At 36.9% G+C, this 27,086-nt stretch overlaps 1 protein-coding gene across 5 annotated transcripts in view; it reads left to right on the top strand.

Annotated features, from left to right (window-relative positions):
- Positions 1-6,487: 6,487 nt before the first annotated feature.
- Positions 6,488-27,086, top strand: part of pus7 (pseudouridine synthase 7) — a 56,835-nt gene continuing 36,236 nt past the window's right edge. For all 5 annotated transcript variants that reach the window (XR_009515320.1, XM_059987170.1, XM_059987169.1 and 2 more), the window contains exons 1-5: positions 6,488-6,577; positions 11,610-12,101; positions 12,907-12,994; positions 13,912-14,013; positions 18,446-18,590. Coding sequence is in view for 4 of the 5 variants with exons in the window: in XM_059987170.1 (XP_059843153.1) it covers positions 6,570-6,577; positions 11,610-12,101; positions 12,907-12,994; positions 13,912-14,013; positions 18,446-18,590 (835 nt within the window). In the remaining variant the exon portion in view is untranslated. The remainder of the gene's footprint in view (positions 6,578-11,609; positions 12,102-12,906; positions 12,995-13,911; positions 14,014-18,445; positions 18,591-27,086) is intronic.

Raw genomic sequence — 27,086 nt, 5'->3', positions numbered from 1 at the left:
TATGTGGCTATTAAATCATCCCCAGTTTCATACTGGTAGGAATAGGTGAAATACCTTCACATCTATGCAGATTACAGTTAACAATGGTTTATTGGATTACTGTAAGAGGACATAAAGTTGGCCATTCAATGTTGGCAATATTGCAGTAGAAGTGTTGGGAGCACTGCATCCATAAGGTATTCCATTTTGGGTGGTTGGGAAAAAAAAGCACACAAAATCTTGGGTTGTTCAATGTGGAATATAGTCCCAGTGTATCTTTTCCTCCTCGATTTCTCTCTTTGCTTGTGTTTGATTTAAGCCTTTTGAAAAAGACCATGATGAAGATCAGTGAAACAGGAAGTTCAACAATTTCTGCAAGGCAGATATTATGGCTTTTTGCATATCATTTCAAAAGATCCAGTGATAAGTCATGTGAGTGTTTCTGTTTATGTTCCAAAGTTTCAGTTGAATATTAAGAATTGTATATTTTTATGATTATGTATGTTTGTGCTCTGATTGTTCTTGGCTTTGATATATATTAAAACAGGTACTGTATTTCAAATTGTAGGCCAGGCAATCTTCTTGAGATTGTTGAGTTTGCAGGATCCCGGCTTGTGTATTTCTTATGGTTCCCTGCCCATACTGAGGTTTAAGGAAACAAAGTGGAAGACATTCTAGATAAGCAATCACTTAAAATTAAGGACGTACATGTGATAGTGTCTTTGCATCAGGGGGAGATGAAAGCCATAATTAAAAAGTCTATTTAATCACAGTGGCAACAAAGTTGGGATAAGGAAAAAAAAGGACAGCATTTATATAAAATTCAGAGATGGTGGGAACTCTTCTGGGATATAAAAGGAGGCAAGAAGTTATACTTATGGATTTGCATATTGGACATAGCAGGTTGAATAGTTCCTTGATCAGAATTCATATGTATGATACAGGCTTTTATAGGGAGTGCACTTGTCAAGAAACTGTGCAGCATATATTGTTTGAATGCATTTCCTGTGAGGTGCAAATGAAACATCTAATTGCTAAATTGAGATCTTTGAAAGACACCGATTAACATGAAAAGTTTGTCAGGATATTACTATTATCTTAATGTATTTAAGTGCATATTTGACTTTCTGAAAAGCATTAGACTTCCCCAATTTAAGCAGCAACTCTTGTATCCATATCAGAAGCCTTCTCTACATCAAAGAAAACTGGTACCATGATACTTAACTTATAAATATTAGATTCCAAACTTAACACCAAGTCCATGGTCATTCCCCCTTTATGAAATCCAGATTGGTATACAGCTAATTTTCCACTACTTTCCACAAAATAATGAAGGCTTGCCATAACCACTTGTTCCATTATTTTACATACATGTGAAGTTATGGAAACATGTCCATAACCAAAAGGATCTGATTGAAGCTAGGTTTCAATATAGTGATAACTACCGTTAATTTCCTGGAAGCAGGAAGCCACTCTTCAACCCATATTGTATTTAAGAATTTCAAAACCAACATAAACTTTGAATCCAATAACTGTGAAACAAAAATCATCTTTCCCTGGTGTTGTCTGACCAGCACTACTAATACACCTTTTAATTTCAGACAATGTAAATTGACCATCCAAGCAGGAACTGGAACATTCCTGAAGAAGGAGGACCTCCATGGTAGTAACCTCAGGATTGCTGCCTGCGCCAAGTGCTAACGAGCACAAGAATAGCATGATCAGGCAAATCAATGTATGGCTGAGAGACTGGTATAGGGCCTCGGGTTCCTGGATCACTGGGGCATCTTCTGAGGGAGGTACAACCTGTACAAAAAGGATGTGTTACACCTGAACCCAAGGGATGCAATATCCTAGCAGACAGGTTTAATAAAGCTGTTCGGGAGGGTTTCAACTAATTTGGCAGTGGGGGGGGGGGATGGGAAATGGAGTGATGGGACTGAGGAAGGTGAAAACAGAAATAAATCAAAAATAGAGTGCAACAGAGATGATAGAAAGGACAGGCAGGAGATGAGGCATAATCGCAGCCAGTGAGATGAGTTACTGGGCAATAGAGGTTAAAATATAATGTAACAAATACTAGACTGGAAATGTTATATTTGAATGCACATTGCATTCAAAATGGATGATCTTGAAATTCAGCTACAGATTGGCAAGTATGACATGCGGCTATCTCTGAAACTTGGCTAAAGGATGGCTGCCATTGGGAGCTGAATGCCCAAGGATATATAGTGTATCAGAAAGATAGGTTAGTAGGCAGAGGGGGTGGTGTAGCTCTGTGTATAAGAAATAATATTAAATCATTAGAAAAGGATGACATAGGATTGGAAGGTGTAGAATCTCTATGGGTTGAGTTAAGAAATGGTAAGGGTAAAAGGACCCTAATGGCAGTTGTATTCAGGCCTCCAAACAGCAGCCAGGATATGGATTACAAATTACAGCAGGAGATAGAAAAGGCATAGAAGGGTAAGGTCATGATAATCATAGGGAATTTTAACACGAAGTGGATTGCGAAAACCAGGCCAATACCAGACCTCAAGAGAGAGAATTGGTAGAATGTCTAAGGGATGACTTTTTAGGACAGCTTGTTGTTGAGCCGACTAGGGAATTGGTTGTGCTAGATTGGGTGTTGTGCAATGATCCAGAAGTGATAAGAGAGCTTAAGGTTAAGGAACCCTTAGGCAACAGTGATCACAATATGATCGAGTTCAATTTGAAATTATAAAAGGAGTAACCAAATTCCAATGTGTCAATATTTCAGTAGAATAAAGGAAATTACAATAGCACAAGAGAGGAACTAGCCAAAGTTGAATGGAAAGAGACACTACCAGGAAGGACAGCAGAGCAGCAATGGCTGGAGTTCTGTGAAAAATTAAGGAAGTGTGAGACAGATATATTCAAATAAGAAGAAATTTTCCAATGGAAGAAGGACACTGCTGTGGCTGACAAGTGAAGACAAAGTCAAAGCAAAAGAGAAGGCATACAAGGAAGCCAAAGCTAGTGGGAAGATAGAGGTCTGGGAAGCTTATAAAAATGTGCAGAAGGAGATTAAGAAGGTCATTAGGAAGGAAAAGATGAATTATTAAAGGAAGCTGACAACTAATTTCAAAGAAGATACTAAAAGCTTTTAAGTATATAAAGGGTAAAAGAGAGTTGGGGGTAGATATAGAATCAGTGCAAAATGACACTGGAGATATTGTAATGAGAGACGCAGAGATGGCAGAGGAACCAAATACGTATTTTGCATCAATCTTCACAGTGGAAGACATCTGCAGTATACCAGACATTCAAGAGTGTCAGGGAAGTGAAGTACTGTATGTGCAGTGAAAATTATGACTGAGAAGTGCTCAGGAAGCTTAATGGTCTGAGGGTGGATAAATCTCCTGGACCTGATGGAATACATCCTTGGGTTCTGAAGGAAGTAGCTGAAGACTGTGGAGGCATTAACAATGATCTTTCAAGAATCAATAGATTCTGGCATTGTACTGGATGACTGGAAAATTGCAAATGTTACTCCACTATTTAAGCAGGGTGAGAGGCAGCAGAAAGGAAACTATAGACCTGTTAGCCTGACATCAGTGGTTGGGAAGTTGTTGGAATTGATTGTTAGTGATGAGATTACAGAGTACCTGCAGGCACATGACAAGATAGGCCAAATCCAGTGTGGTTTCCTGAAAGGAAAATCCTGCCTGACTAACCTACTGCAATTTTTTGAGTTAATTACAAGCAGGGTAGACAAAGGAGATGTAGTAGACATGGTGTACTGTACTTGGATTTTCAGAAGGCCTTTGACAAGGTGCTGCACATGAGGCTGCTTAGCAAGATAAGAGCCCATGGAATTACAGGGGAGTTACTAACATGGGTGGAGCATTGGCTGGTCAGCAGAAAACAGAGAGTGGGAATAAAGGGATCCTATTCTGGCCGGCTGCTGGTTACCAGTAGAGTTCCACAGGGGTCGGTGTTGGGGCCACTGCTTTTTACAATGTATGTTAATGATTTGGATTACGGGATTAATGGATTTGTGGATAAATTTGCCATTTATACAAAGAAGGGTGGAGGAGCGGGTAGTGTTGAGGAAACACAGAGCCTGCAGAGAGACTTAGCTGGTTTAGGGGAATGGGCAAAGAAGTGGCAAATGAAATACAATGTTGGAAAGTGATGGGCATGCACCTTGGTGGAAGAAATAAATACAATCATTTTGATGGGGAGAGAATTCAAAATGCAGAGATGCAATGGGACTTGGGAGTCCTTTTGTAAGATACCCTAAAGGTTAACCTCCAGGTTGAGTCTGTGGAGAAGATGAATGCAATATTGGCATTCATTTCCAGAGGTATAGAATATAACAGGGATGTGATGTTAAGGCTCTACAAGGCACTCGTGAAACCACACTTAAGAGTATTCTGTGCATTTTTGTGCTGCCTATTTTAGAAAGGATACATTGAATTTGGAGAGGGTTCAGAAAAGATTCACGAGAATGATTCCAGGAATGAAAAGGAATGATACCACATGAGGAACGTCTGGCATCTCTTGGGCTGTATTCCCTGGAGTTCAGGAGAATGAGGGGAAAATTTCATAGAAACATTCAGAATGTTAAAAGTCCTGAACAGATTAGATATGGCAAAGTTATTTCCTATGGTATGAGAGTCCAAGACATGAGGGCTTGATTTCAGGATTGAAGGACATCCATTTAGAACAGAGATGTGGAGAAGTTACTTTAGTCAGAGGGTGGTAAATCTGTGGAATTTGTTGCCATGACCAGCTGTGGAGGTCAATTTATTGGGTGTATTTAAGGCAGAGATAGATAGGTTCTTGATTAGCCAAGGCATGGGGAGAAGGCAGGGGAGTGGGGATGACTGGAAGAATTGGATCAGCCCATAATTGCATGGCAGAGCAGACTCAATGGGCCAAATGGCCAACTTCTGCTCCTATATATGGTCTTATTCTTTTTTCATCAGCAATTTGAGGATCGCTTCCCAAAACTGTTTCTCTATAAGATTTCTCTTTTCTTAAATTTGACCAACTATGTACACCGACGTATTTGTTAATAATCCTGCTTTTTTTAGAGTTAGTAACTGCAACCTTTTGCTCACCATACAAAACCAGAAATGCATCAAGTTTTCTAACTCTGCCCATTTTCTGTACCAAACCCCAAACTTCCCTTACCTGGATTTCTTTCCCCGATGCTATCACAGCACATTCTCCAGTAAATTTTCTGCACCCTTCCCACTACTTTTCTGACTGTAGTTTGAGCTATTTTGGAAGATGAATATGTGTAAAACTGCCTAACTTTCCTAACAGTTTTATTCCACTCTTTCACAAATTTCCAACCACAACTGACTCATGAACAGCCTCAATTTCCATAACTCTCTATGCAATCCCATTTTTTTCAAAGGTAGCCACTCCTCCTCCATTACCCATGTTCCAATCGCGTCTTGTATCAACATGACCTTGTATTAACTTAGGCAAGGTTTCAACCAAGCTTCCTGAACATATAACAGCAGGTTTATTTGCTAAATCTTCAGTAAATTTCTTAAATTCTTGACCATTAGCAAACAAGCTTTTAGCATTCCATTGCAAGATTAGAAAAACATTCCTTTGAAGTCTGAACATTATTTACCAGGAGTTTGAAGAGATTTGGCATTTGGTTTGTTATCTGAAACACTCAGAAACTTCTATAGATGTTACTATGGAGAGCATTCTGACAGGCTGCATCACTATCTGGTACGGGGGTGGGGGGGGGGGGTGTGCGGCTACAGCACAGGACCAAAAGAAGCTACAGAAAGTTGAAAAATTAGCCAGCTTCATCTTTGGTACTCGCCTCTGTAGTATTGAAGACATCTTTAAAGACCCCCATCACCCAGGGCATGCCCTCTTCCCATTGTTACCATCAGGAAAGAGGTACAGAAGCCTAAAAGCACACACTCAATGGTTCAGGAACAGCAGTGATACTTTTCTACCTCCCACAGCTTTTAACCTCAAAGCTTTCTCACATTGCTTACTATATTTACAAAATACTAAGAGTGCCCCATCTCTTAAAAGGATTTGTGAAAGCAATTTCAACAAATGCGTTCTTTTCAAATCTTTAGGTAATCTAATTAGATTGATACCAGAAACAGAAACATCCAAAATCTTCAACTCTTCCCTATTTTATTTAAATCCTGTACACTGCCTTCATCACTGGACAATAACCCATTACAATCCTCAATCGACTGTTTTATTTTTTTCCTCGTTTCTGTCATTTGCCTGCCTCTGTACAACTGCTATCACGCAGTCCCACCGCACGTTCGCTACCTCCGTCTTTCTGTCTTCTCTAACCGCCCCCAACTGGCAGCAAATTTCAACAACAGGCTCAGTCCCTCGCTCCAACACCGCCCTTCTCTCCCAAATCCCCAATCTTTCTGCTCCTCGCACTCCCTAATCCAACCCGCTGGAACCCACGGTGGACGTTAGGGCAAGGCCGGATGTTCCGCTGACGTCTCTAGGCGATGGCCAATGAGTGGCCAGGAAGCGCGGGGGGCGGGTTGGGGGTCGTTTGTTCGGTTTAGGCGCCGCCGCACGTGCTTCCTGTGCGTGGGTCGGCAGTTTGCTGCATGTTGTGGTGAGTAATGAGAGATTTACTGGAACTCTTTTTCAACTCTGACTTACAGGGTACCTCATTGCTGGTGATTAGATATCCTCGAAAATTTTTATAATATGATATCGGGCGATGAGCTGAGGCCTTGTTATAAATCGCACAGTTTGCAGCCTTCATTCCCAGTCAGGCAACAGCAGGTCTGAATCTACTGTCAAAAAGGACTGCTTAAGCGGTGTAGTGAAAGCCACTTCTTTCCTCTCATATTTTACACTTTATAAATTATATGTGGACTCTACAAGCACTGACTTATGTTGCAATATCAGAAGTATTATTAATATGAAACTGGAAGAGTCCTAATTTTGGAGATTTGAGAAACGAGAACAGATGGGTTGTCTAAGAATTGTCTAGAAGAGCAGAAAATGGGAAATGATTTCCTTTCAAAGTGGAGTTTTGTATACAAAGGAAGTACATCCTATAAGGAATATTTTGCTTCTAAGGAATCTGTCCTTTTAGGATTTAAAACTGCAATAACATAAGATTCCTTATCTGACATATCAAAACTGACCCGGTCTGATGTGAAATTGGAGAGCTGATTATCTGAGGTTGTTAAATTGAGTCACTAATAGTATGTGGAAGATAGCAAAGAAGGAGGTATCTATCTAGTTTCTCGGAAATATAGAAAAATGATTCATGATGACTGAGTGTAATACATGAAATTAAAGTATGTTTAAATGAAATACAGTAGTTATTAACAGTGTTTTGGGGCTGTGGGAGAAATAAACAGAACTGAAACCTGCTCATTCATAAGAGATAACATGCATCCAAGATCAACATTGATCCTGGGTCTTTGAGATGGTGAGTTTATTCTACTGCACACAGGTCAAGACATGCTGGCATTAATACAGCATTAAATCTGGATCACAAAATGCAACTAGAAAAGTCAAACAGGAAATGATGACTAGTTTGAGTATACCTGTGAACATGTGTGGATCTGAAATGTAGAGGGTGGAATCTCATTTCGGATCCACGTGAAATAAGATGAGATTGGAGACGTTTGCTAAGGAAACAGGTAGCTGTGGAGATGAAAGAAGAGCATGTCCCTGAAAGAGAAGTAGCAGTGAATTAAAGTAAATAAGAATTTGGTGAGGTAAGAATCTTGTAGAGGTGGGGAACATGCTTGAGGCAGTGGAATCGATACCTTGTACAACATTGGGAGCTTAGTTACCAATTTCATTCAAAACTGAGAACACATTTTTGGATAATAAAGGAATTAAGGGTCTGGGATAGGACAGGTAAGTAATGCTGAAGTAGAAGATAAGTGCTGTATGATTCAATGATGTGTCAATCATAGAACAGTGTAGCACAGGAACAGGACTTTGGCTCACAGATTATGTGCTAACCATGGTTGATGCTAATTTAAACCACTCATTTTCCCACACATGTCCTATCATCCATCCATTCTCTACTCAAATGCCTTTTAAATGTTACTCTCGTATCTGTTTCTACCATCTCTTCTGGCAGCACTTTCCTGGCATCTACCACGCTATAATTTTTTAAAGTATGTAAATCTCTTTAAAATTTTTCTCTCACCTTAGAGCTCTGTCCTCTATTATGTGATATTTTCACCCTGGGGAAAATTCCTATCAGAAAAAGATTTATTATCACTGTCTTGTACAAAGTGCGGTTTGTTGCTTATAGTACAGTGCAGACACAAAAATCTATATATTACACAAATAATGCAAAAAAATAAGTTTGTGTTCATGGGCCATTCAGAAATTTAATGGCAGAAGAGAAGAAACTGTTCCTAAATCATTGAGTGTGGGTCTTCAGGCTCTGAAACCTCCTCCCAGATCCAAAGAAAACAATCCTAGTTTGTACAACTTCTTATAGTTTATACTTCCTACTTCAGGGAACATCCTGATGAACCTCCTTTATACCCTTCCTGTAATGAAGTGAATAGAACTGTATATAATACTCTAAATGTGTTCTAGACAGAATTTTATTTAGCTGCAACATACCTTCCCAACATTTAGACTCAGCACCCTGATGAACTGAGGCAAGTGCCTTCTACATCACGGTATCAATTTGTGTTCCACTTTGAGGGAGCTTGAAGTGTATAATGGTGTATAATTTTATGTTTTTCTTGTGCATCTGGTGTTCTATGCCCATTATGCTGCTGTAAGTAACTTATTCTTTGAACCCGTGCATCGTCAACACAAATAAAGCAGGTGATAATGGACAACCTTGTTAACTGAAATGATGTTGAAATTAGCTGAATTAATTAGAATGGACCCAGATATTATGGGTTTCAGAGTTAACCAGGAAGAATATAAGATTAATTTACTTGCTGACGATGTTTTGCTTTATTTAACAAACCCATTGTACTCGCTGCGTAAATTATCTTCTAGATTGGAAGAATATGGGAAAATATCAGGCTACAAAATAAATTGGGATAAAAGTGAAATTCTACCCCTTACTAAAGGAGATTATAGTCAATGTCGACTAAAAACTCGATTTAGATGGCCGATAAATGGTATAAAATATTTAGGTATAAGAGTTGATAATGATATAAAGAATTTATATAAAAAATTATTTACCATTATTGAAAAAAATTCAAGAAGATCTTGATAAATGGATGACATTACCAATAACATTATTAGGCAGAGTAAATGCTGTAAAAATGAATATATTCTTTAGATTACAATATTTATTCCAAACACTACCAATACAATTACCACAGAAGTTTTTTCAAGAGTTAAATAAATGTGTGAGGAAGTTCCTTTGGAAAGGTAAGATGTCAAGAATATTGTTGGAAAAATTGACATGGAAATTTGACCTAGGAGGGTTACAACTTCCAAACTTTAAGAATTATTATAAAGCAAATCAACTTAAATTTATTGCATCTTTTTTTGATGAAGATAAACTGGCATGGATTAGAATAGAATTAGATAAAATAGGACAAAATATACCAGAAGATTTTATATATAAATGGGAATCTAAATGGATATGGGGAAAAAAAGAATCTCCTATATTAAAACATTTGATTGATTTATGGGATAAGATAAATGTTGATGACGAGATAAAGAAATCTTTATTAGCAAAGAGACCTTTAATTCAAAATAAACTTATTCCTTTTACAATGGATAACCAACTTTTATACAATTGTTTTCAAAAAGGGATTCGATATATAGGAGATTGTTCTGAAGTAGGTATATTGATGTCATTTGATCAATTAAAGAATAAATGCAAAATATCAAGCAACACTTTTTTTGTTATTTCCAAATAAGAGATAAATTGGGTCAAACAATGTTATTGCCGAAACCTAATGAAATAAAAACTTTAATTCAAAAAGGAAAAATTTTAAAAATTACTTCTTGTATGTATAGTTTGATTCAAAAACAGGCAATTAAACAAGGAATTCATAAGTCAAGACAAAAATGGGAAACTGATTTGAATATTACAATAGAAGAAACAAGTTGGTCAAGACTATGTCTTGACAGTATGACAAATACAACAAATGTCCGGTTAAGATTAGTGCAATATAATTTTTTACATCAATTATACATTACAGCACAATAAATAAATAAATTAAACCCAAATTTATCTGATCAATGTTTCCGATGTAATCAAGAAATTGGTACTTTTTTACACTCTACTTGGTCTTGTTTTAAAATTCAACCTTTTTGGACAAATTTAAGAATTTTATTGGAACACAACTTCCACATAATCCAACATTATTTTTACTAGGCGATATTGAAGGGATAAAACCAAAATCCAAGCTGAATAAATATCAGAAAGAATTCATAAAAATTGCATTGGCAGTAGCCAAAAAGGCTATTGCAGTTACTTGGAAATCGGATTCATACTTAAGTATAAATCGTTGGAAGAATGAAATTTTTAGCTGCATTCCACTTGAAAAAATTACTTCTAATTTAAGAGATAAATATGAAATATTTCTGAAAATTTGGCGCCCTTATTTACAAAAGATAGGATTAAATATATAGGTGCTCCGAAGATAAAATTATTGGTTATCTGGGGAAAGAAAGAAATATATATACTAAAGCTATTATGAACTCCATGGAGCATGTGGGGATCTTCCGATATCCAGGCATTCTTTCTTTTTTCTTCTCTCTTTTCTCTTTCTACAGGGGTATGTTAGGGGGAGGGGGGAAGGGTTGATAATTTTTTTTCCTTCTGTAACCTATTTGAAAATTCAATAAAATATAAAAAATTATATAAAAAAAAGAACCCCTGCATATGTGTATATGTGCTCATGTCTGTAAATTTGACTTTGACTTTTATTCTGGATTTGCACCCTAAGATCCCTTTGTACATCAGTTCTCCTGGGGTTCTGCCATTTACTGTGTACGTTCTCCTTATAGTTGACCTCCCAAAGTCTCTCACTTGTCCAGATTAAGCTCTGTCAAGCAGTCATGATCTTTTGAAAGGTGGATCAGGTTTGGAAGCAATGGCTGACTTCAGCTCCTGCATAAGATAATACAATGCTGCTGTTGAGGAATAAGGTGGAAATACTGTAAAACTTTGATTAACAGCATCTCGTTTTATGGAAATCCTGACAGTTCAAAATCTGCCTCACTCATCGGAGTGCAAACATGGTGTAGATCAAGGTTGGAATCTGGAATGTGGACAGGGTATGTGGCCAGAACCAGTGTTAGAATCTGGAACACAAGGTGTCAGGAATGTGGGTAGATTTGTGAACTGGAGAATTTATATGTTTCATCACTGGAAAATTCACTGTCAATATATTTAAAAATAAACAAGTGAAATAAAAGTGTGTGGGGTATTATGATTAACATCCATTAGCCCATAAAATCTGCAATTCTTACTACTAAAGTGTGGAAGGTGTATCAGCAGAAATAAAGCTAGAAAGGAAGTGCTAAGTTCCCCTGTGTATTTTTTTTAATCCCTGTGCAATTTGAAGTGACTCATGGATATTTTCTAAAGGCATAACTCTTACCCACTTTAAGTTGGGAAAATAATCACATTCTTGTTGCTTAATATAATATGTTCTTAATTTTATTTTTAATTTCTTTAGGGTTTCCTCTTTCTGTCAAATTTTTAGAAATGGTTTCTGTCATTTGTCTCTGAAAGTCTGTCAGTCAAGAAAAGTATGGACTACCTTTGAGAAAGGTAAACTTCTGTCTACATTGTTTAGCAACATGGAAGAGGAGGAACCAACTAATCTTTCCACAAAGCGTCCTTGCCCAGATCATGCGGATGAGCAAACTGAGCAAGAATATCATAAAAGGACCAAATTTTCAGAACCTAGTGCATCTCTTAATCAGTCTGTTGTATGTAAACACACTGAAGGAATTGAAAGTGGTTTGCAGGCTTTGTCATCCAGAAAAGATGAGAATGATGAAAAAGAAGCCGTGGAAGAAACAGATGATGGTGTACTTCAAGAGGATGAAGAAGGCGATGGAGACAGCTTTGCTGATATGATGAAACATGGCTTAGTTGAGCAGGATGTTGGAATCATCAAGTTTGTGAGCACACACGAAGGTTTCTCAGGAATTTTGAAGGAAAGGTAAAACTAACTGTAGGACTAAGTAGAGATGAAATTTAACTATGGTGAAATTAAATTGAGAAAACAGCAAATTCAGCATATATTTTATATAAAATTGCTGTCACTTTACTTTTTAAAATTTGTTTAAATGTCCATTCACCATCTAACTTGTTATTGTTCACACTTAGTTGAAGTTATATAATAAACATTTTCATGATTTTTTTAATTTCTAAATTCTGATTTTAATGTTGAGTAGAACGTTGCTTTTGTTATTTGCATGACTCCATTACAATATTTGTATGTGGTTCAGGGGTAGAAGATTTGCTTCCAGAATAATTCTCAAACTAGTTGTAGTTTTAAAGAGAACTCACTCGATAACAGTTAACTTAGCAGGATGTGAATAAGATGTAGTTTATGCCCTTTTGCTTTTCAGTATTGATAAACTTTTTATCAATTAATTTTCATTATATATCTAAAGTGCATTGTATAAAAATTGTTAATCTATTTCTGTTAGTTCAATGTGGATGCTGCTTGGGGGAATTATTTCAAATTAAGTACTGTCAATATAAAGTAATTTTTATCTATGTTTATATTTTATTCATGTTATGGTAGAATGATACGATGGTTTTTGGTTTCTGACTTCAGAACGTGTCTTTGTGCACTCACTAAAGCCTCAAAAAAATTGATCTCATACAATTGGTTAAGTGAGCATCTGAACGTTTGCATTCCTGTCTAACTGAAAAACTCATTGTAATGAAGAGAATCTTCAAAGGAAATCAGTAAAATTGAAGTTTATTTCTAACTACTTTGCACTTTCATCTTATAGGTATTCAGATTTTGTTGTGCATGAAATAAACAAGGAAGGAAAGACAGTTGTTCTGGATGATTTATCTGTACCTGATGATGATGATGAGGTAAGGACTTTTCAGCCCAGGCATTGGATTTGAACAGTGATGATTAGTGAATGTGCGCAAGAGGACACTGAGTGCATTGTTAAGTTTGTTTAACTGCTAATTTGCAATACTAATCACTACAGCACAGTACAGGCTCTTCAGCCCATGATGTTGTGCCACCCTATATAAACCTGCTCCATGTCTCCTTTCTACATAGCTCTTAACTCTTTTCTTTCCTCAATGTGCTTTTCACAGAGTCTCTTAACTGTCCCTCAGGTCAGTCTCTATCACCATCATCCCAGGCACTTTGTACAAAATAAACCTTCTTATGACATCTCTCCTAAACTTTCCTCCACTCACCTTATAAGGATGTTCTGTCGTTGCTGATCTGGGAAAAAGATACTGGCTGTCCACTCTGTTTATCTGTCTTCTAATCTTAGACTAGTCACCTCTTACACTTTGCTCCAAAAAGAAAAGCTGTAGCTTGCTTAAGCTTTCCTCGTAAGATGTGTTCTGTGATCCAGGCAGCTTCCTGGTAAATCACCTCTGTACCCCACTAAAGCTTCCACATCTTTCCAAGATGAGGTGACCAGAACTGAACACAATACTCTGAGTGTGACCTAACCAGGGTTTTATAAAGCTGCAAAATTACTTAGTGGCTCTTGAACTCAATCACCCAGCCAATGAACGGCAACACCCCATACGCCTTAACTACTATCAACTTGCACAGCAACTTTGAGGGATCTGTGGACTTGGACCCCAAGATCCAGTTAGCCACAGAAGCAGGAAACCATGAGGAATCTTAGAAGAAATTAGATGCTGAGCAAAAGACATTTCTATTTTATTTCCTAATTTTCAGTGGTTCTCTTCTTTCTGTAGATTGTAGGGTAAATTTTGGTTATATAAATTATTTTGTGACATTTTTAATAATCTTTTAGGAATCTTCAGATGATATTTTTTCAGTATTATCAACTCAAGATAAAGAACGTTTGGAAAATCTTCAGCTTCTTAAAAATAAGGAAGATTCTGTGTTGATTGAGGTATGTACATACGTTATTTCAGAATTAAAGGAAATACGGGCTATTCAGTCAACTGTTTTATGCTTGTGTCTATAATTTACACATCTCACTTTGCATTGACATTTTGCAGTATTTCATAATTTTCTGGTCCTTTTCTTATTTATTTAATTTACATTCAAAAGAAAACACATTTGCTTCAAATATTTCCTGTGGTATTTTATTTCACATCTCAATCACCTGAAGAAAATATGTCCAGTATTGTGGGTTGGATTTATTTATACCTTTGTGTTCTTGGATTCTCCCACGGATAGGAACGTGTTCACCCTTCACATCCAGCCTACTCAATCATAGGAAAGAGAAGGCAGCAAACCTCTCGCATATTAATTAGTAAACTCGAATTTTTTTGGTCTGTGTTTTGATTCTATCCTTATACCTGAAAAAATATAGATCACGAGATTACTATTTTTTGAATTGTTCTTTCAAAAAAAATGTTGCTGTAATGTGATTATATTCAAGGATTGTTAGAAGTTGATAAATTGAAGGAAAACTAAGCAGGCAAAATGCAGAAAGATCATATGGATTAACTAAGTGGAGCTAAGTAGCTACTTGGTTTCTCAAGCCTGCTCTACTATTTAATAAGGTTGATAGCTATTCTGGTTGTAACTTAAACTTGCCATTCCAGTTACCAATCAAAACCTTTTATTTCCTTACTCTAAGTAGTTCTCTGTAACCGTTTTAAGGATGCTGATTCAGTTGGCCTTTGAGAAAATGAGTTCTAGAGACTCGTGACCTTCAGAAACTTTCACTTCATTTTTGTCTAAAATGGGTAACTTATTTTTAAATGATGACCCTCTAGTTCTAGGTTGGAAAATGAAAACCTACAGCAGCTGGAAGACTGATACAGAAAAAGAAAACATAGCAGGAAGGATGGCATCTGTGGAAAGAGAAACAGTGTCAAATGTTTCAGGTGAAGATTGTTCTAATAAAAGGTCTTTAGCCTGTAGCATTGATTCTGGTTCTCTATCCTGGCCTGCTGAATGTTTCTACCATTTTCTGTTTTCATTCCAAATACCGTCCAGTAAACCTTTTTGTAACTGCCTCCAACTCAGAAGCATCTTGCCTTAAAATAGGAGATAAATACAATGAACACCCCTTCCTTAAATAAGGAGAGCAATACTGTAAACTAAACTCCAAACTTGGTCAATTCAATGTTTTTTTATAACTGGTCTAATCTTCCTACATGTATCATCAGTTCCCTTTGCAGCACCTTATCAGATGCCTCTTGAAACCACAAAAGCATATCCACAAGAATCACAGTACTGTGTTAATTATTCATAGAAGTCCAATAAATTGGTAAATATGATTTCCCTTTCATAAAACCATCTGCAGACTTTTATCTTGGGAGTTTCTTAGGTGTCCAGTTGTAATGTGTGTGATGATGATTTCTGACTTTTTCCCAATGATAGTTATTAGGCTAACTGAAGAATAGTTTCTTTCCATGTTTCTCCTTTTTGAGTAAAGTTGTTACATTTGCTATTTTCCAATTTAATGAAACCTTCCATAAAACTCAGGAAATTAAAACAATCGTATCAACTTCCTAACAGCTAACACAATTCAATCGAGGCAACATGCTGGTGAAACTGTATTGTACCATTTCCCAAGTCTCTACTTTTTTGCTATACACTGCACACAATAATCCAAATGTGGCTCCACCAACATTTTACACAGATATAACAGGTTTCCAACTACTATACTCGATATTCTGCTCAAATGAGGCCATCTGTGTAGGGAACAGTCATGTGTTTCATGCATGGAAATTCCAGTATTTCCTGAGGTATCGTAAGATCACAGCAGTAGCTTCGTTGGAAGCAAGGACTGTTATGAGGCGTGATATAGCCCATTAGGCAAAAGAAGCAATAGATTAACATAGCATTGTGGTTAGCAAGACACCATTATAGCTCATGGCATCAGAGTTTGGAGTTCAATTCCGGCACTGTCTGTAAGGAGTTGTACATTCTCCCCATGAATGTGTATGTTTCCTCTGGGTGCTCTGGTTTCCGCCCACTGTCCAAAGATGTACCAGGTAGTAGGTTAAGTGGTCAATGTGAATTGTCCTGTGATTAGGCTAGTGTTAAATAGGTGGGTTGCTAGGCAGTGCAGCTCGTTTTGGCTGGAAAGGCATGTTCAAAGCCTCATCTCTAAATCAATCAGCCACTCAATCAATAGAATTAGAGAACATGGTACTTGCTGGTCAGCTACGCTCAGACTTGGGCACAGTGTGATTATGTAAGTTTTCTCTTGTTGCTAACAGCTATATTTGACATCATTACCATCAAAAATAATAATTTTCTCCATGTTTATTCAACACCAATTGCTCTTTCTTCATGTGTGGTCTGCATGAACAAAGTATGAATTCAATTGTAGCAAGAGACAAATGGATGTTCATTGGAAGGGTTGCTGCTTTGCTGTTAGGTTTGTTTTCTCTGGTTCATTTTTCATGTTTTACCATTTATTGCAATCTAATATATTTTATTGTGTTATTTTCTCTTTATCTTCCAAATATTAATCAAAACCTTATAATTGCTTGCATAACTTTGTTTAAAATCTGGGAAATTCTAAAGGTGTTAAGCTCATCCATTGTCTTTAATAAAATATGTTAGAACTTTATAAGAACCAGTTTACAGCTAATATATATTCCTTTTAAGTCACAATAAAAACAGTTTTTTATTGTCCTGGACTGGAGAAGTAATATTAGGGAATGGTAGAGAAATTGAAACATATTTTGCCTCGAATAACAACCTCTTGGAAATGGTGGAGACCATGTGATCTAGAGACATTGGGGAGCTAAGAGATATTATTGTTAGTTTAAAAAAATGGAAGAGGTGAATATGACTGAAAACCAATAATTTCTTAGGACTGAGGTACTTGCATCCCAAGATTTTGAACTGGAAATGATTGATGTACTGGGTGTCATCTTCCACAATTTCCTAGATGCTAAAATAGTTCCCACTGTTTGAAAAGTTGCAAACGTAATCCCATTATATTCAAATGAACAACATAACTTAGACCAGTTAACAGACAAGAGAAAATCTGCAGATGCTGGAAATCCAAGCAACACACACAAACTGCTGGAGGAACTCAGCAGGCCGTGCAGCATCTGTGGGAAAGAGTACAGTCCAAGTTTTGGGCTGAGACCCTTCACCATGACTGGAGAATAAAAATGATGAGGAGTAAAGTTAGACTAGTTAATCACGTTATTTGAGAAAATGCTTCATTTTATTGTTAAGAACCAAATGCTGAGAAAATAACGATGTTGGAGTCAAGGTGGATTTACAAAAGGGAAATAATATTTGACAATTCTTTTGGAGTTTTGTGAGGAAGTAACTGTCAGATCAGATAAACGAGAATTAATTGGTTGATCTGGTATATTGGATCTTTGGGGGACCTCAGAAAAGGTCCTGCACATGTGGTTATTAATCAAGACTTTGACACAGAGGGGATATATACTGGCGTACATAAATAATTGATTAGTGGCCACAAAACATACACTAACAATAAATAGGCCATATTTTGGGTTAGAAGGATGTAATTAGTAAGATGTCTCAGGGATAGGCACAGGAGTCCCAATTTCAGACTGTATCAATGATTTAAGTGAGGGAACCAAGTTTAATCTATTCAAGTATGCTTATGATTCAAGCTGGGTGCCATTCTGCCTTAGATGGATGATGCAGAGAGGCACAAGGAAGTGTACGTACAGGTTAAATAAATGGTTGAGGACATGACAGATGAAATATATGGAAAAGTATGAAATGATCCACTTTGGCTTCTGGAGGGTTCTAGATGTCCTTATGAATTTGAGAATGTTAATGTGTAGATAACAGGAAGTGGTTAGGAAAGCAAGTTGTACATTGTATATTGGTCTTTATTGCAAAAGGATTTGAGTGTATGAGCAATTTGATAGGGCTCTGGAGAGAGTGCATGTGGAATATTATACACAGGTCTCATTTCCTTAACTCAGAGGTAGAATACACTTGTCCTAGAGGAGTACAGCAGAGTTTCCCCAGATTAATTTTTGACACGGACAGTGAATTTGCAGGGATGATGTTTGTTTGGCAGAGGTGTTACCATGCCTGGCCTTCTTTTCAAAATAAATAGTCAGCAATTTGGGATAGAAAAAAGTTTCTTCATTAGTTGCAAATAGATTTTTGGATATTTAAGAAGGTAGTGCAGGAATTGTTATTGAGGTAGAAGATTATCATGATCTTATTAAATGACAGAGCAGCTACTAGTGGCAATGTGGATGATTCAGTGACTTCTTACACACATGTGCTTATTCCCAAGTACCAGTGCAGAAAATGATTAAGTTGTTTTTACTATAAGGAGGTACAATGGAGCCTTTTTTATTGTTTTACATTCTCTTACTCTTTAAAATATCAAAGATCTTTATAATTAGGTTGTTGAAGATACTAAAGAAAAAAGAACAATTATTCATCAAGCTGTGAAGAGTCTCTTTCCTGGACTTGAGACTAAAACTGAAGAAAGAGACGGAAAGAAATTCATTGTAGCATACCATGTTGCTGGGAAGACTGCACTGGCAAGTAAGTTTTATGCTGTGATGGATCTTAATGGATTTGCCTGGAGGAGAAATAGAAACATCACTTTTGGGAAATCTGAAGTAATTGAAACAAGTGATGTCCAACATATATTTGCCGTAAACATTAATTTTGTCTTTGTATTGTGAACATGATTTGCTAACTAGGACTATTACACTTCTGTCACTGAGTTTTTATTTTATTGGATGCTTTTCACCAATATATTTCGAACATTAATGGAATGCTTTTGTTTAATCTTGAGATAATATTTATGCTGCATCTTGTAATGCATTGCAGTTCCTTAATTTTGCTGGAATCCAAGCTGCTAAATATCCTTAACTGCTTTTGCATGTAACATGCATGTATTTGTTCTCATGATAATGCATGTATGTTTTCAAATAATATACCATATCCCTGGTGAAGACATGATGTATTTGCAAATCTACTTTTCCTACTTTTAAGCAAAAAGCCCAGTGCTAAGTATTGACAGGGCCTTGCACATAGAATCTCCAATTAAAAAAAAATTGTGGAACATGTGCATCAGCTCAAACAAGCTGTAGTTCCTTCAGTCCTGAAGAGACAATATTCAGATATAAGTTAGGCATTTAATATAAAATGCACCATGAAGGCTCTGGAATGACAACCTTTGTTTCAAAATTGCATATCTAAGTGAGTCAGTTATCATGGTTTGTTGAAAGTAATTTGACTTTAGCCTTTTTAGTCTTATAAATATGACAGAAAGATAAAACTGAACTATCAGTAGAGTGGAACTGTGCGTTTGTCTTCTATGAATTTGTGTCCAGTGTATATTCTACAATTGTAATTGATTGCCAAGCTAGTTCTTGCAATTTAACTGTGTTGTCTTTAAGGGAGTTGCAGAGTAGTGCTTTTGTGAAAATTGGAATTGACGGCATAACTTTGTCTTTTGAAGTTTCTAAACATGTGGAAATGATCCTAAAGCCATATTGGATCAATACATTTAGGAAATTGGCAGAATGAAGCTATTTTTTTTCTTTCTGGGGATACAGTGATGTTGATGAATTGGCCATATAGTTAATGCCTAATATGTTGCTGGATAAATCCATAAATATGAGTTGGACCAAGTTGTATAATTAATTAGTTCTTTGAACTTGATCATAGGATTTTAAATTTGAAGTATATTTGGGAATATTGACAGCCAGGTTATCTGAAGAAGGTCTGTGTGATACAGTGGCACAAATTTTAGTGCTGCTGCCTCACTCACATTAGCTATTACTCCAAGTGGTAATCAAAAAGACAAGATCATGTGAGGCAGAGTAAGATGCAAGTTAATAAGGAAAGTAAGAGAGGGAAAGAGATTGAAGGCATTGCTCTGTTAGAAACTGGCATGGACCTAATTGGTCAAATAATTGCCTTGTATGTTATGGTAAATAACCTGCCACCCAAGAACAGCACCTGGGACATGGAATTTAATATGAAAAATATTGTTCAGAGTGGCTTCAATTAAAAATTAAGCAAAATGCTTTCATTTGTCCTGGCAGTAGTCATTTAACTGAGAGTTGCTGTAGTGGTTATTTGGTATCAATAGTGTTAAGCTGCTTCCTAAAAGAAGATTATAAAGCTGTTGGTCAGAAATATTAATGAGTACAGAATATGAAATATTAAAAAGAGCTATTGAGTTGGCAAGTTATCCTTTTAATTCCTTTCCCACCATTCGGAGATGTTTTTTGAAGTTTAAGAGGATCAAGAATGTGGACTCCTTTTAATTGACATCCTTATGACCTATAGTAGATTAGCAAACAACTTCTTTACCCACTTAGTTTCCATGTAAACTTCTAGTTCAAATTTTGGAAATTTCTATATCTTAAACTTTATCTGGAATAAATTATGTGTATTGGCCAATGTTCATTCTAAGTATAGTGTGCTGGGTTACATTCCTAATGTTGTATAACAATGTTGATTCTTGTTTTGTATTTTGTTAAATTTCCACTCTGTATTCCTTGCAGTATGTATTATACATTTTGAAAACAAGTCTTACTAGTTATCACAAGCTGTAGTTACTTCAGTTTATTTACTGAAATCTTTCATGAAATAGTTTAATATTTTTAGGCAAGCTCTGGAGTTTGTATTATTGTATGAGGGCCATGTTGGAAATGAGCATGAAGCTTGGTACAATATTTGAAATGGGAGATGGGAGCCTGTAATTCTGAATCAGGTCAAAAATAAAGCTGCGGTAAATTGTTTTAATATTGCCACATGTACCAAGGTGCCGTGAAAAACTTGTTTTGCATCATACTGTTCATACAGATCAATTCATTACAAGTGCTTTGAGGTAGTACAAGGTAAAGCTTTAACAGAACGCAGAAAAAAATGTTACAGAGAACGTGCAGTTCAGGCAGACAGTAAGGTGCAAGGTCATAACAAGGTAGACCATGGTCAAGAATTATCTTAGTAGGAACCATTCAGTCATCTTATAACAGTAGGATAGACAATATCCTTGAGCCAGGTGGTCCATGCTTTCAGGCTTTTGTATCTTATGCCTAATGGAAGAATGAAGAGGGAATATCTGGGGTAAATGAGAACTTGATTATGCTGGCTGCTACGAGGCAGCAAGAAGTGTAGACGGAGTCCTTGGAAGCAAGGTTGGTTTCTGTGGTGTGCTGAGCAGTGTGCACAATTCTTTGCAATTGTGAGCAAGAACAGTTAGCATATCAAGCCATGATGTATCCAGGTAGAATGCTTTCTCTGGCTCATCAGTAAAAAATTACTGAGGGCCAAAGGAGACATGCCAAATTTCTTCAGCCTCCTGTTTATGGAGAAACATTCATGACCTTTCTTGGCCGTGGCATATATGTGTTTAAATGAGGACAGGCTGTCAGTGATGTTCGCTCTTGGGAACTTAAAGCCCTTAACCCTCTTGACTTCAGCACTGTTGATGTAAACAGGAGTATACGCACCACCCAACTTCCTGAGGTAACTGGTCAGCTCTTTTGCAGAGACTGAGAGAGGTTGTTGCCATGACATCATGTTACTAGGTTCTCTATCTCCTTCCTGTACTCTAACTCATAGTTATGTGCAAACTTGAAGATGGAGTTAGAGCAGAATCTGGCCATGTTTTCATGAGTGTGTAGATAATAGAGTTAGGGTCTGAGGACATAGCCTTGTGGGCACCAGTATTAAGGGTGATTATGGCAGAGTTACAAAGGGAGGTGTTAAAGTGCCAGATCTAGGAATATGGAGTAGAGTTTGCTTGGAATTATAGTATTGAAGGTGGAGTTGTAGTCAATAAACAATAGATTAATTAATACAATAAACTATACATTAACAACAGTACATTAATCAATAAACAAAACATTAGTGGATGTTAGAGCCACTGAGCAGTGGTCATTAGGTAGACAGATAGATACTTTATTAATCCCAAAGGAAATTACAATGCCACAGTAGCATTACAAGTACACAGATATACAAATACTATAAGAGAAGTAAGAAAGAATTAAAAAAAAGATACTACAAACAGTCTTAACAGGAGGGAGTCATCAATTCCCTGGCTGTAAGTTCACTCATTATAGAGCCTAATGGCCGACGGTAAGAATGATCTTGTATATCGCTCTTTGGAGCAACACAGTTATCTTTGTCTGTTATTAAAAGTGCTCCTCCGTTCATGTTGCAAGGCATTTTACCATGCTTTTCTTAATACTGGAATTATAGTGGTGTTCTTAAAGCAGGTGGGAAGCTCAGACTGCAGTAGGGAGAGCTCAAGAATGTCTGCAAATACCACCCCCCCCCCCCCCCCCCACACACACATTTGATCTGGACAGGGTCTAAGGACACAGCAAGGGGTACCATCTGGGACAGATGCTTTCTGTTGGATTCACTCTGGATGATAGATTTTTATACCCACAACATTGACTGTGGGTTCAGTTGCATTAGAGGCTGCCTTGGTGGGTGGTGACATTCCAGTCGCTTTCTGTTCAAAACATAGAATGCATTAAGCTCATTGGGAAGATATGTGATGCTGTCTAACTTCATTTTGTAGTCTGTTATAGCATGTGAGCTCTTCTGCAGCTAATGGTTGATCTGAGACTTTATTTTGGACTGATATTGTGTCTTGGCTTCCTTGATATCTTTACAGAGGTCCTATCTTAATTACTTGTATAAGTCAGGATTGACTGATTTGAATGCTGTCGTGAACAAGCCACTTTGTGGATGATAAAGTCTGCATGGTCAAGAGCTATAATAGTGGTGTAAACGAATATCAACTGAATCTTTCCATCAGTAGGCTTCCTTGCAACAAATTGAAATACGCAGAAGAATTAGGTTAAAAATTCAGATAGCTAATAATGCATATTTTCTATAAACTATTATTTTTCTTCTTCAGCTGAAGATCTTGAAAAATAATAGCTCATGGCAGTTATGCGCGATTAACATAGCTTAATCAAAAGGTGGTACAATTAAGATTTTATTGGTAAGCTACTTAAAAGGTAAACTATTGGGAACTGAAAAACCAAATGCTGCTTTCTAATTTAATTCTGCAAAGAAGCATTCAAACATGTTGCTGGGTTTATTCCTTGGTACTTGAATTAGAATTGCTTTTCAATTGAGTTGACTTTTATTTTCGTTTTACAAGTGTTATATTTATGCTTATTCTGTGATGTTATATTTGAGAAATAGTGGCAATTGTGTGCAGCTTCTAATATTTGAAATAGTAAAACTGCCCAAATTACAAAGAATTTGGTATTTTAATTTTAAGAGCAGTTAAATTTTATAGACAATATGTCACAATTTTTTAAAATAAAAAGTGATCAACTTTATTGATAAGTACATTTTTTCAAATTGGGTGATGGTGAACAGAAGAATCCATCTCTCATTGATGGGCTGAACCTTGTATAATTAATCTGAAAATATCCTGTTAGGTTCTTAATGAAATAAAAGTCACCTGCTTTTAAAGAATCTTCAAAGCTTGCAAATATGACAAAAGATTAATCAGGCTTAGGCTAGAACTACTTCATGAAGAATGCTCCTGTACTTTCTCATGACTACTTTAGGGGAGGAGGTACAAGAACCCACACTTCTTCTCCTCCACCATCATATTTCTAAATGGCCAAGAATACCACCTCATTATTCAGTCTGGTTTTGCACTATATATTTATTTTTGTTATTTTTTATATAAGCCCATTTGGTTTAGTTGGTAGGAAAAGGAACTCACAAAGGGAATAGTCTATGCAAAATACTGAAAGTGGAGGATGTGTCTGGTGCTGGGATTTCTTGGAAGGTGGTGCTCTTGTGGAGAATGATCTGATGAATGCTGGGCTGGAAGATGGGGATCAGGGCAAAGAGCTCACCTCTAATTGTTTTATGTGCAACTTGTTATGGGTCCAACTCATTCTCAGCACAGGGCAAAAGTTTCTTTGTTGGAATCAATATGGTAGAGCTTGAGAGCACTCCATCAAAGGTAAAATTACTTTTCCTTGGATGGGAGTGGGGGCACTTCTGTTTTAAGTATTTCTTCTTCTTAAGCCCGTCACTCCTACAGGCTGTTGACAACAGGTTGCCAGAGTCCTCTGTCCTAGGTCAGTCTTTCAAGTTTTCCCAGGTGTAGCCCATCTTCTTGGTGTATCCCTCCTGTCCTAGGGATGAGGACTTTGGAGCTTCTGTTGCCGTTTCTGTAGTATGAGGTTTTTATGGAATGGGGTTGCTAGCCTCGTGCCCAACCCTCTTCCTTCACAGTCCAGCAACTCCATGATGGAGTTGTTTAGGTAGTGCAAGAAGTGATTAGAAGTTGGGGCGGGGGGGGGGGTGGTTTACCTGTTTAAAATGAATGTTTTCATGTTTTTTTTATCTCATAGTGCACATTGGAAAGCAAAGTTCAAATCTTGTTTGTACCTTGTGATTTAGATTTAAGTGTTGCTTGTAGTGAATATGGCCCAGTCCACCACGGATAAAGCCCTCCCCACCATTGAGTACATTAACACGGAGTGCTGTCACAACAAAGCAGCATCCATCATCAAGGACCTCCAACCTTCCAGGCCATGCTGCCATCAGGAAGAAGGTACAGGAGCCTCAGGACTCACACCTCTAGGTTCAGGAACAATTATTATCCCTCAACCATCTGGCTGTTCAACCAGAAGAGCTAACTTCACTTCACTTGCCCCATCACTGAACTATTCCCACAACCGATGGACTCACATTCAAGGACTCTTCATCTCATGTTCTCTATATTTATTGCTTATTTATTTACAGTGTGATAAAAAATTTTTTTTGTATTTTCAGAGTTAGTTTTCTCTTGCACATTTATTTACTTTGTATTGTATTTCTGGGTGAGAGAGAGAGAGAATAAGAATGTGAACATATTAATGTTGTTATAAAAATAGTGAAGCCAAAAATATTGATTAAAGTAGGATTCTTATGAAATATTTTTATTAGCTTGCTGGCGGATTTCACAGATTTCAGATTTTGTGAGACAGGAAAAAGACAATTCTAAGTGACATAACAGAGCATTCAAGAACAGTGTTTGAGCTGTTTAACAAAGAGAACTTTTGAGGCAATAATGCCCTTGAGTAAGGCAAAGTTGAAATGTAATCTGATGATTACTGGCAGCTTTTGTAAGTTTGCAAATCAACATGAAGGCGATTGTTTGAAGACAAAGATTATTGATAAAATCCACAGTGTTTATTACTCCTAGTGTTTGAAAGTACATTAGAAACTGCAGTCGTGTACTTTTGCTTTGTAGATTTCATTTCACAGAAAATTGCTTGAGGTCAAACTGGAATGTAGCATTTTTGGAACTGACAGGCCCTTGTTGGTTGATATTCATTGGCTGCAACAGAATTGAATCTGATTAACTTCAAATGTATGCAAAGGCGATAACAAAGCTGTTTCCATTCACTGAATTGGCTTGTAAGGTGTTTAGTGGATGCTATCTATAGTATATACAGCAAACTTGGTGCTTGTAATTAGTGTGTTAATCACTTGGGCAAATTATTGTATTTTACTTTCTTAACAAGCTGCATTTGAACCATGGTGTATGTAAATTTGCAGTAGCAAGATTTTCTAGTAACTCATCCTTGTAATTATGGATCAGAGTTGGCTAATAATAATACAATCCAAGCTTGTGGTGTTGTGACAGCAAAACATCCTAATCTGTTCTTACCAGTTTTTTTGTGTTCATCACATAACTCAGCAATTTTTGTGGTACTTTTATTTTAAAGTGAGTGTTTATGTGTCCATAAAATTTGTTTTTTGTAAATTTTCTTTCCCTTTCTATTCTGAAGGTATCAAATGTAGGGGAATACTTTTACATAGGAGCAAAGACTTGTCCGAGTAGTCATTCTTTGAATGTGAGATCAGCAGATTACAGTGGATTCAAGTTAATAGGAGCACATCGGACAAGTACATTTTGGTCCAGTTAAACAGCTACTCCAATTAGCCCAAGTATCATGGAACTAGTTCAATAAATATATAAAAAAAGACAAGCTGCTATTGAATAACAAATTATGTATATAAGTGAAATACAGAACAAGTTAAAACACTGTCAATACTACTGTAGTACTATAAAACTGTGTATTAGTTTCTAAATTATCAGTGGAGGAATTCATTCAGCATCTGCTAGTACATTCTTTGGTCTGATTGTAATTGAACAAAATCGGCTCAGTGCAGATAATGGATTGCCTTCATACAATGCTTTTGACAATTTTATCCTCCAAATCTTCATTTTCATTGTAACATTCAAGATGATTGTCACCTTCAAATCTTGATAGTTTCTAACTACCTGAAGTAGTGAAATTGCTTAATTTTCACTTCCAGCCTTTTCTGGCACCTCCAAGCCTGGAAGCTTGAAACCGCAATCAGCAAAATAGTTCCAAGTTATCTTACTGCTTATTTCTTGCCAACTCTCACTGCTTTTGAACACAAGTACACATAACTGATGCTAGTTAAAAACTGTTCACTCTAAGGATGGTGTCTTAACGGCCACACAGGTGCACATGCCTGACGCTGGTTTGAAACTGGTCAGTTACAGCCTTCTGTCTCAATTAAGTGGCATAGCATCCCAAATAAATGAAGAGAATCCTGCCTATTTTCTTGATGAGTTTTTGTTCTTTAAGAGTTGTCCCAAGTAAGCAGCTGCCTTGATTTACCATTGACCCAATTAACTGGAATCTACTTTATTTGGTTACAATAGGCTGAATCAATCCTCAGCCCACTTTTCAGCCTGCAGTTGGTTATTGAGTTGGTGAATAGTTGAGTGGAATCTGTGTTATTTTTCCCTTTATGTTGTTCTCAGTTACATCATCAGTAATTGGCTACAGTATTCTGAGTTACAGAATAGATAGTCATTCATGCATCTGCTTGCAATCCACTGTTCTATCAGTTGGTCTGAGCCTGTGTGGACACAGGATGATATCAACTTCATGCTTTGACTACTCATTCTATTCCCTTTAATCAGTGGCCTCACACCTTTGGTTTTGGGTGAAGGACATGCAGGACAATATTTCCAAATTGGAGGCAAAAGTATGGAAAACAAAC

Source organism: Hypanus sabinus, chromosome 13 (assembly GCF_030144855.1).
Source record: "Hypanus sabinus isolate sHypSab1 chromosome 13, sHypSab1.hap1, whole genome shotgun sequence".
Taxonomy (NCBI): domain Eukaryota; kingdom Metazoa; phylum Chordata; class Chondrichthyes; order Myliobatiformes; family Dasyatidae; genus Hypanus; species Hypanus sabinus.
Note: the sequence above shows the minus strand (reverse complement) of the source record. Positions and strands in the feature narration are given on the sequence as shown.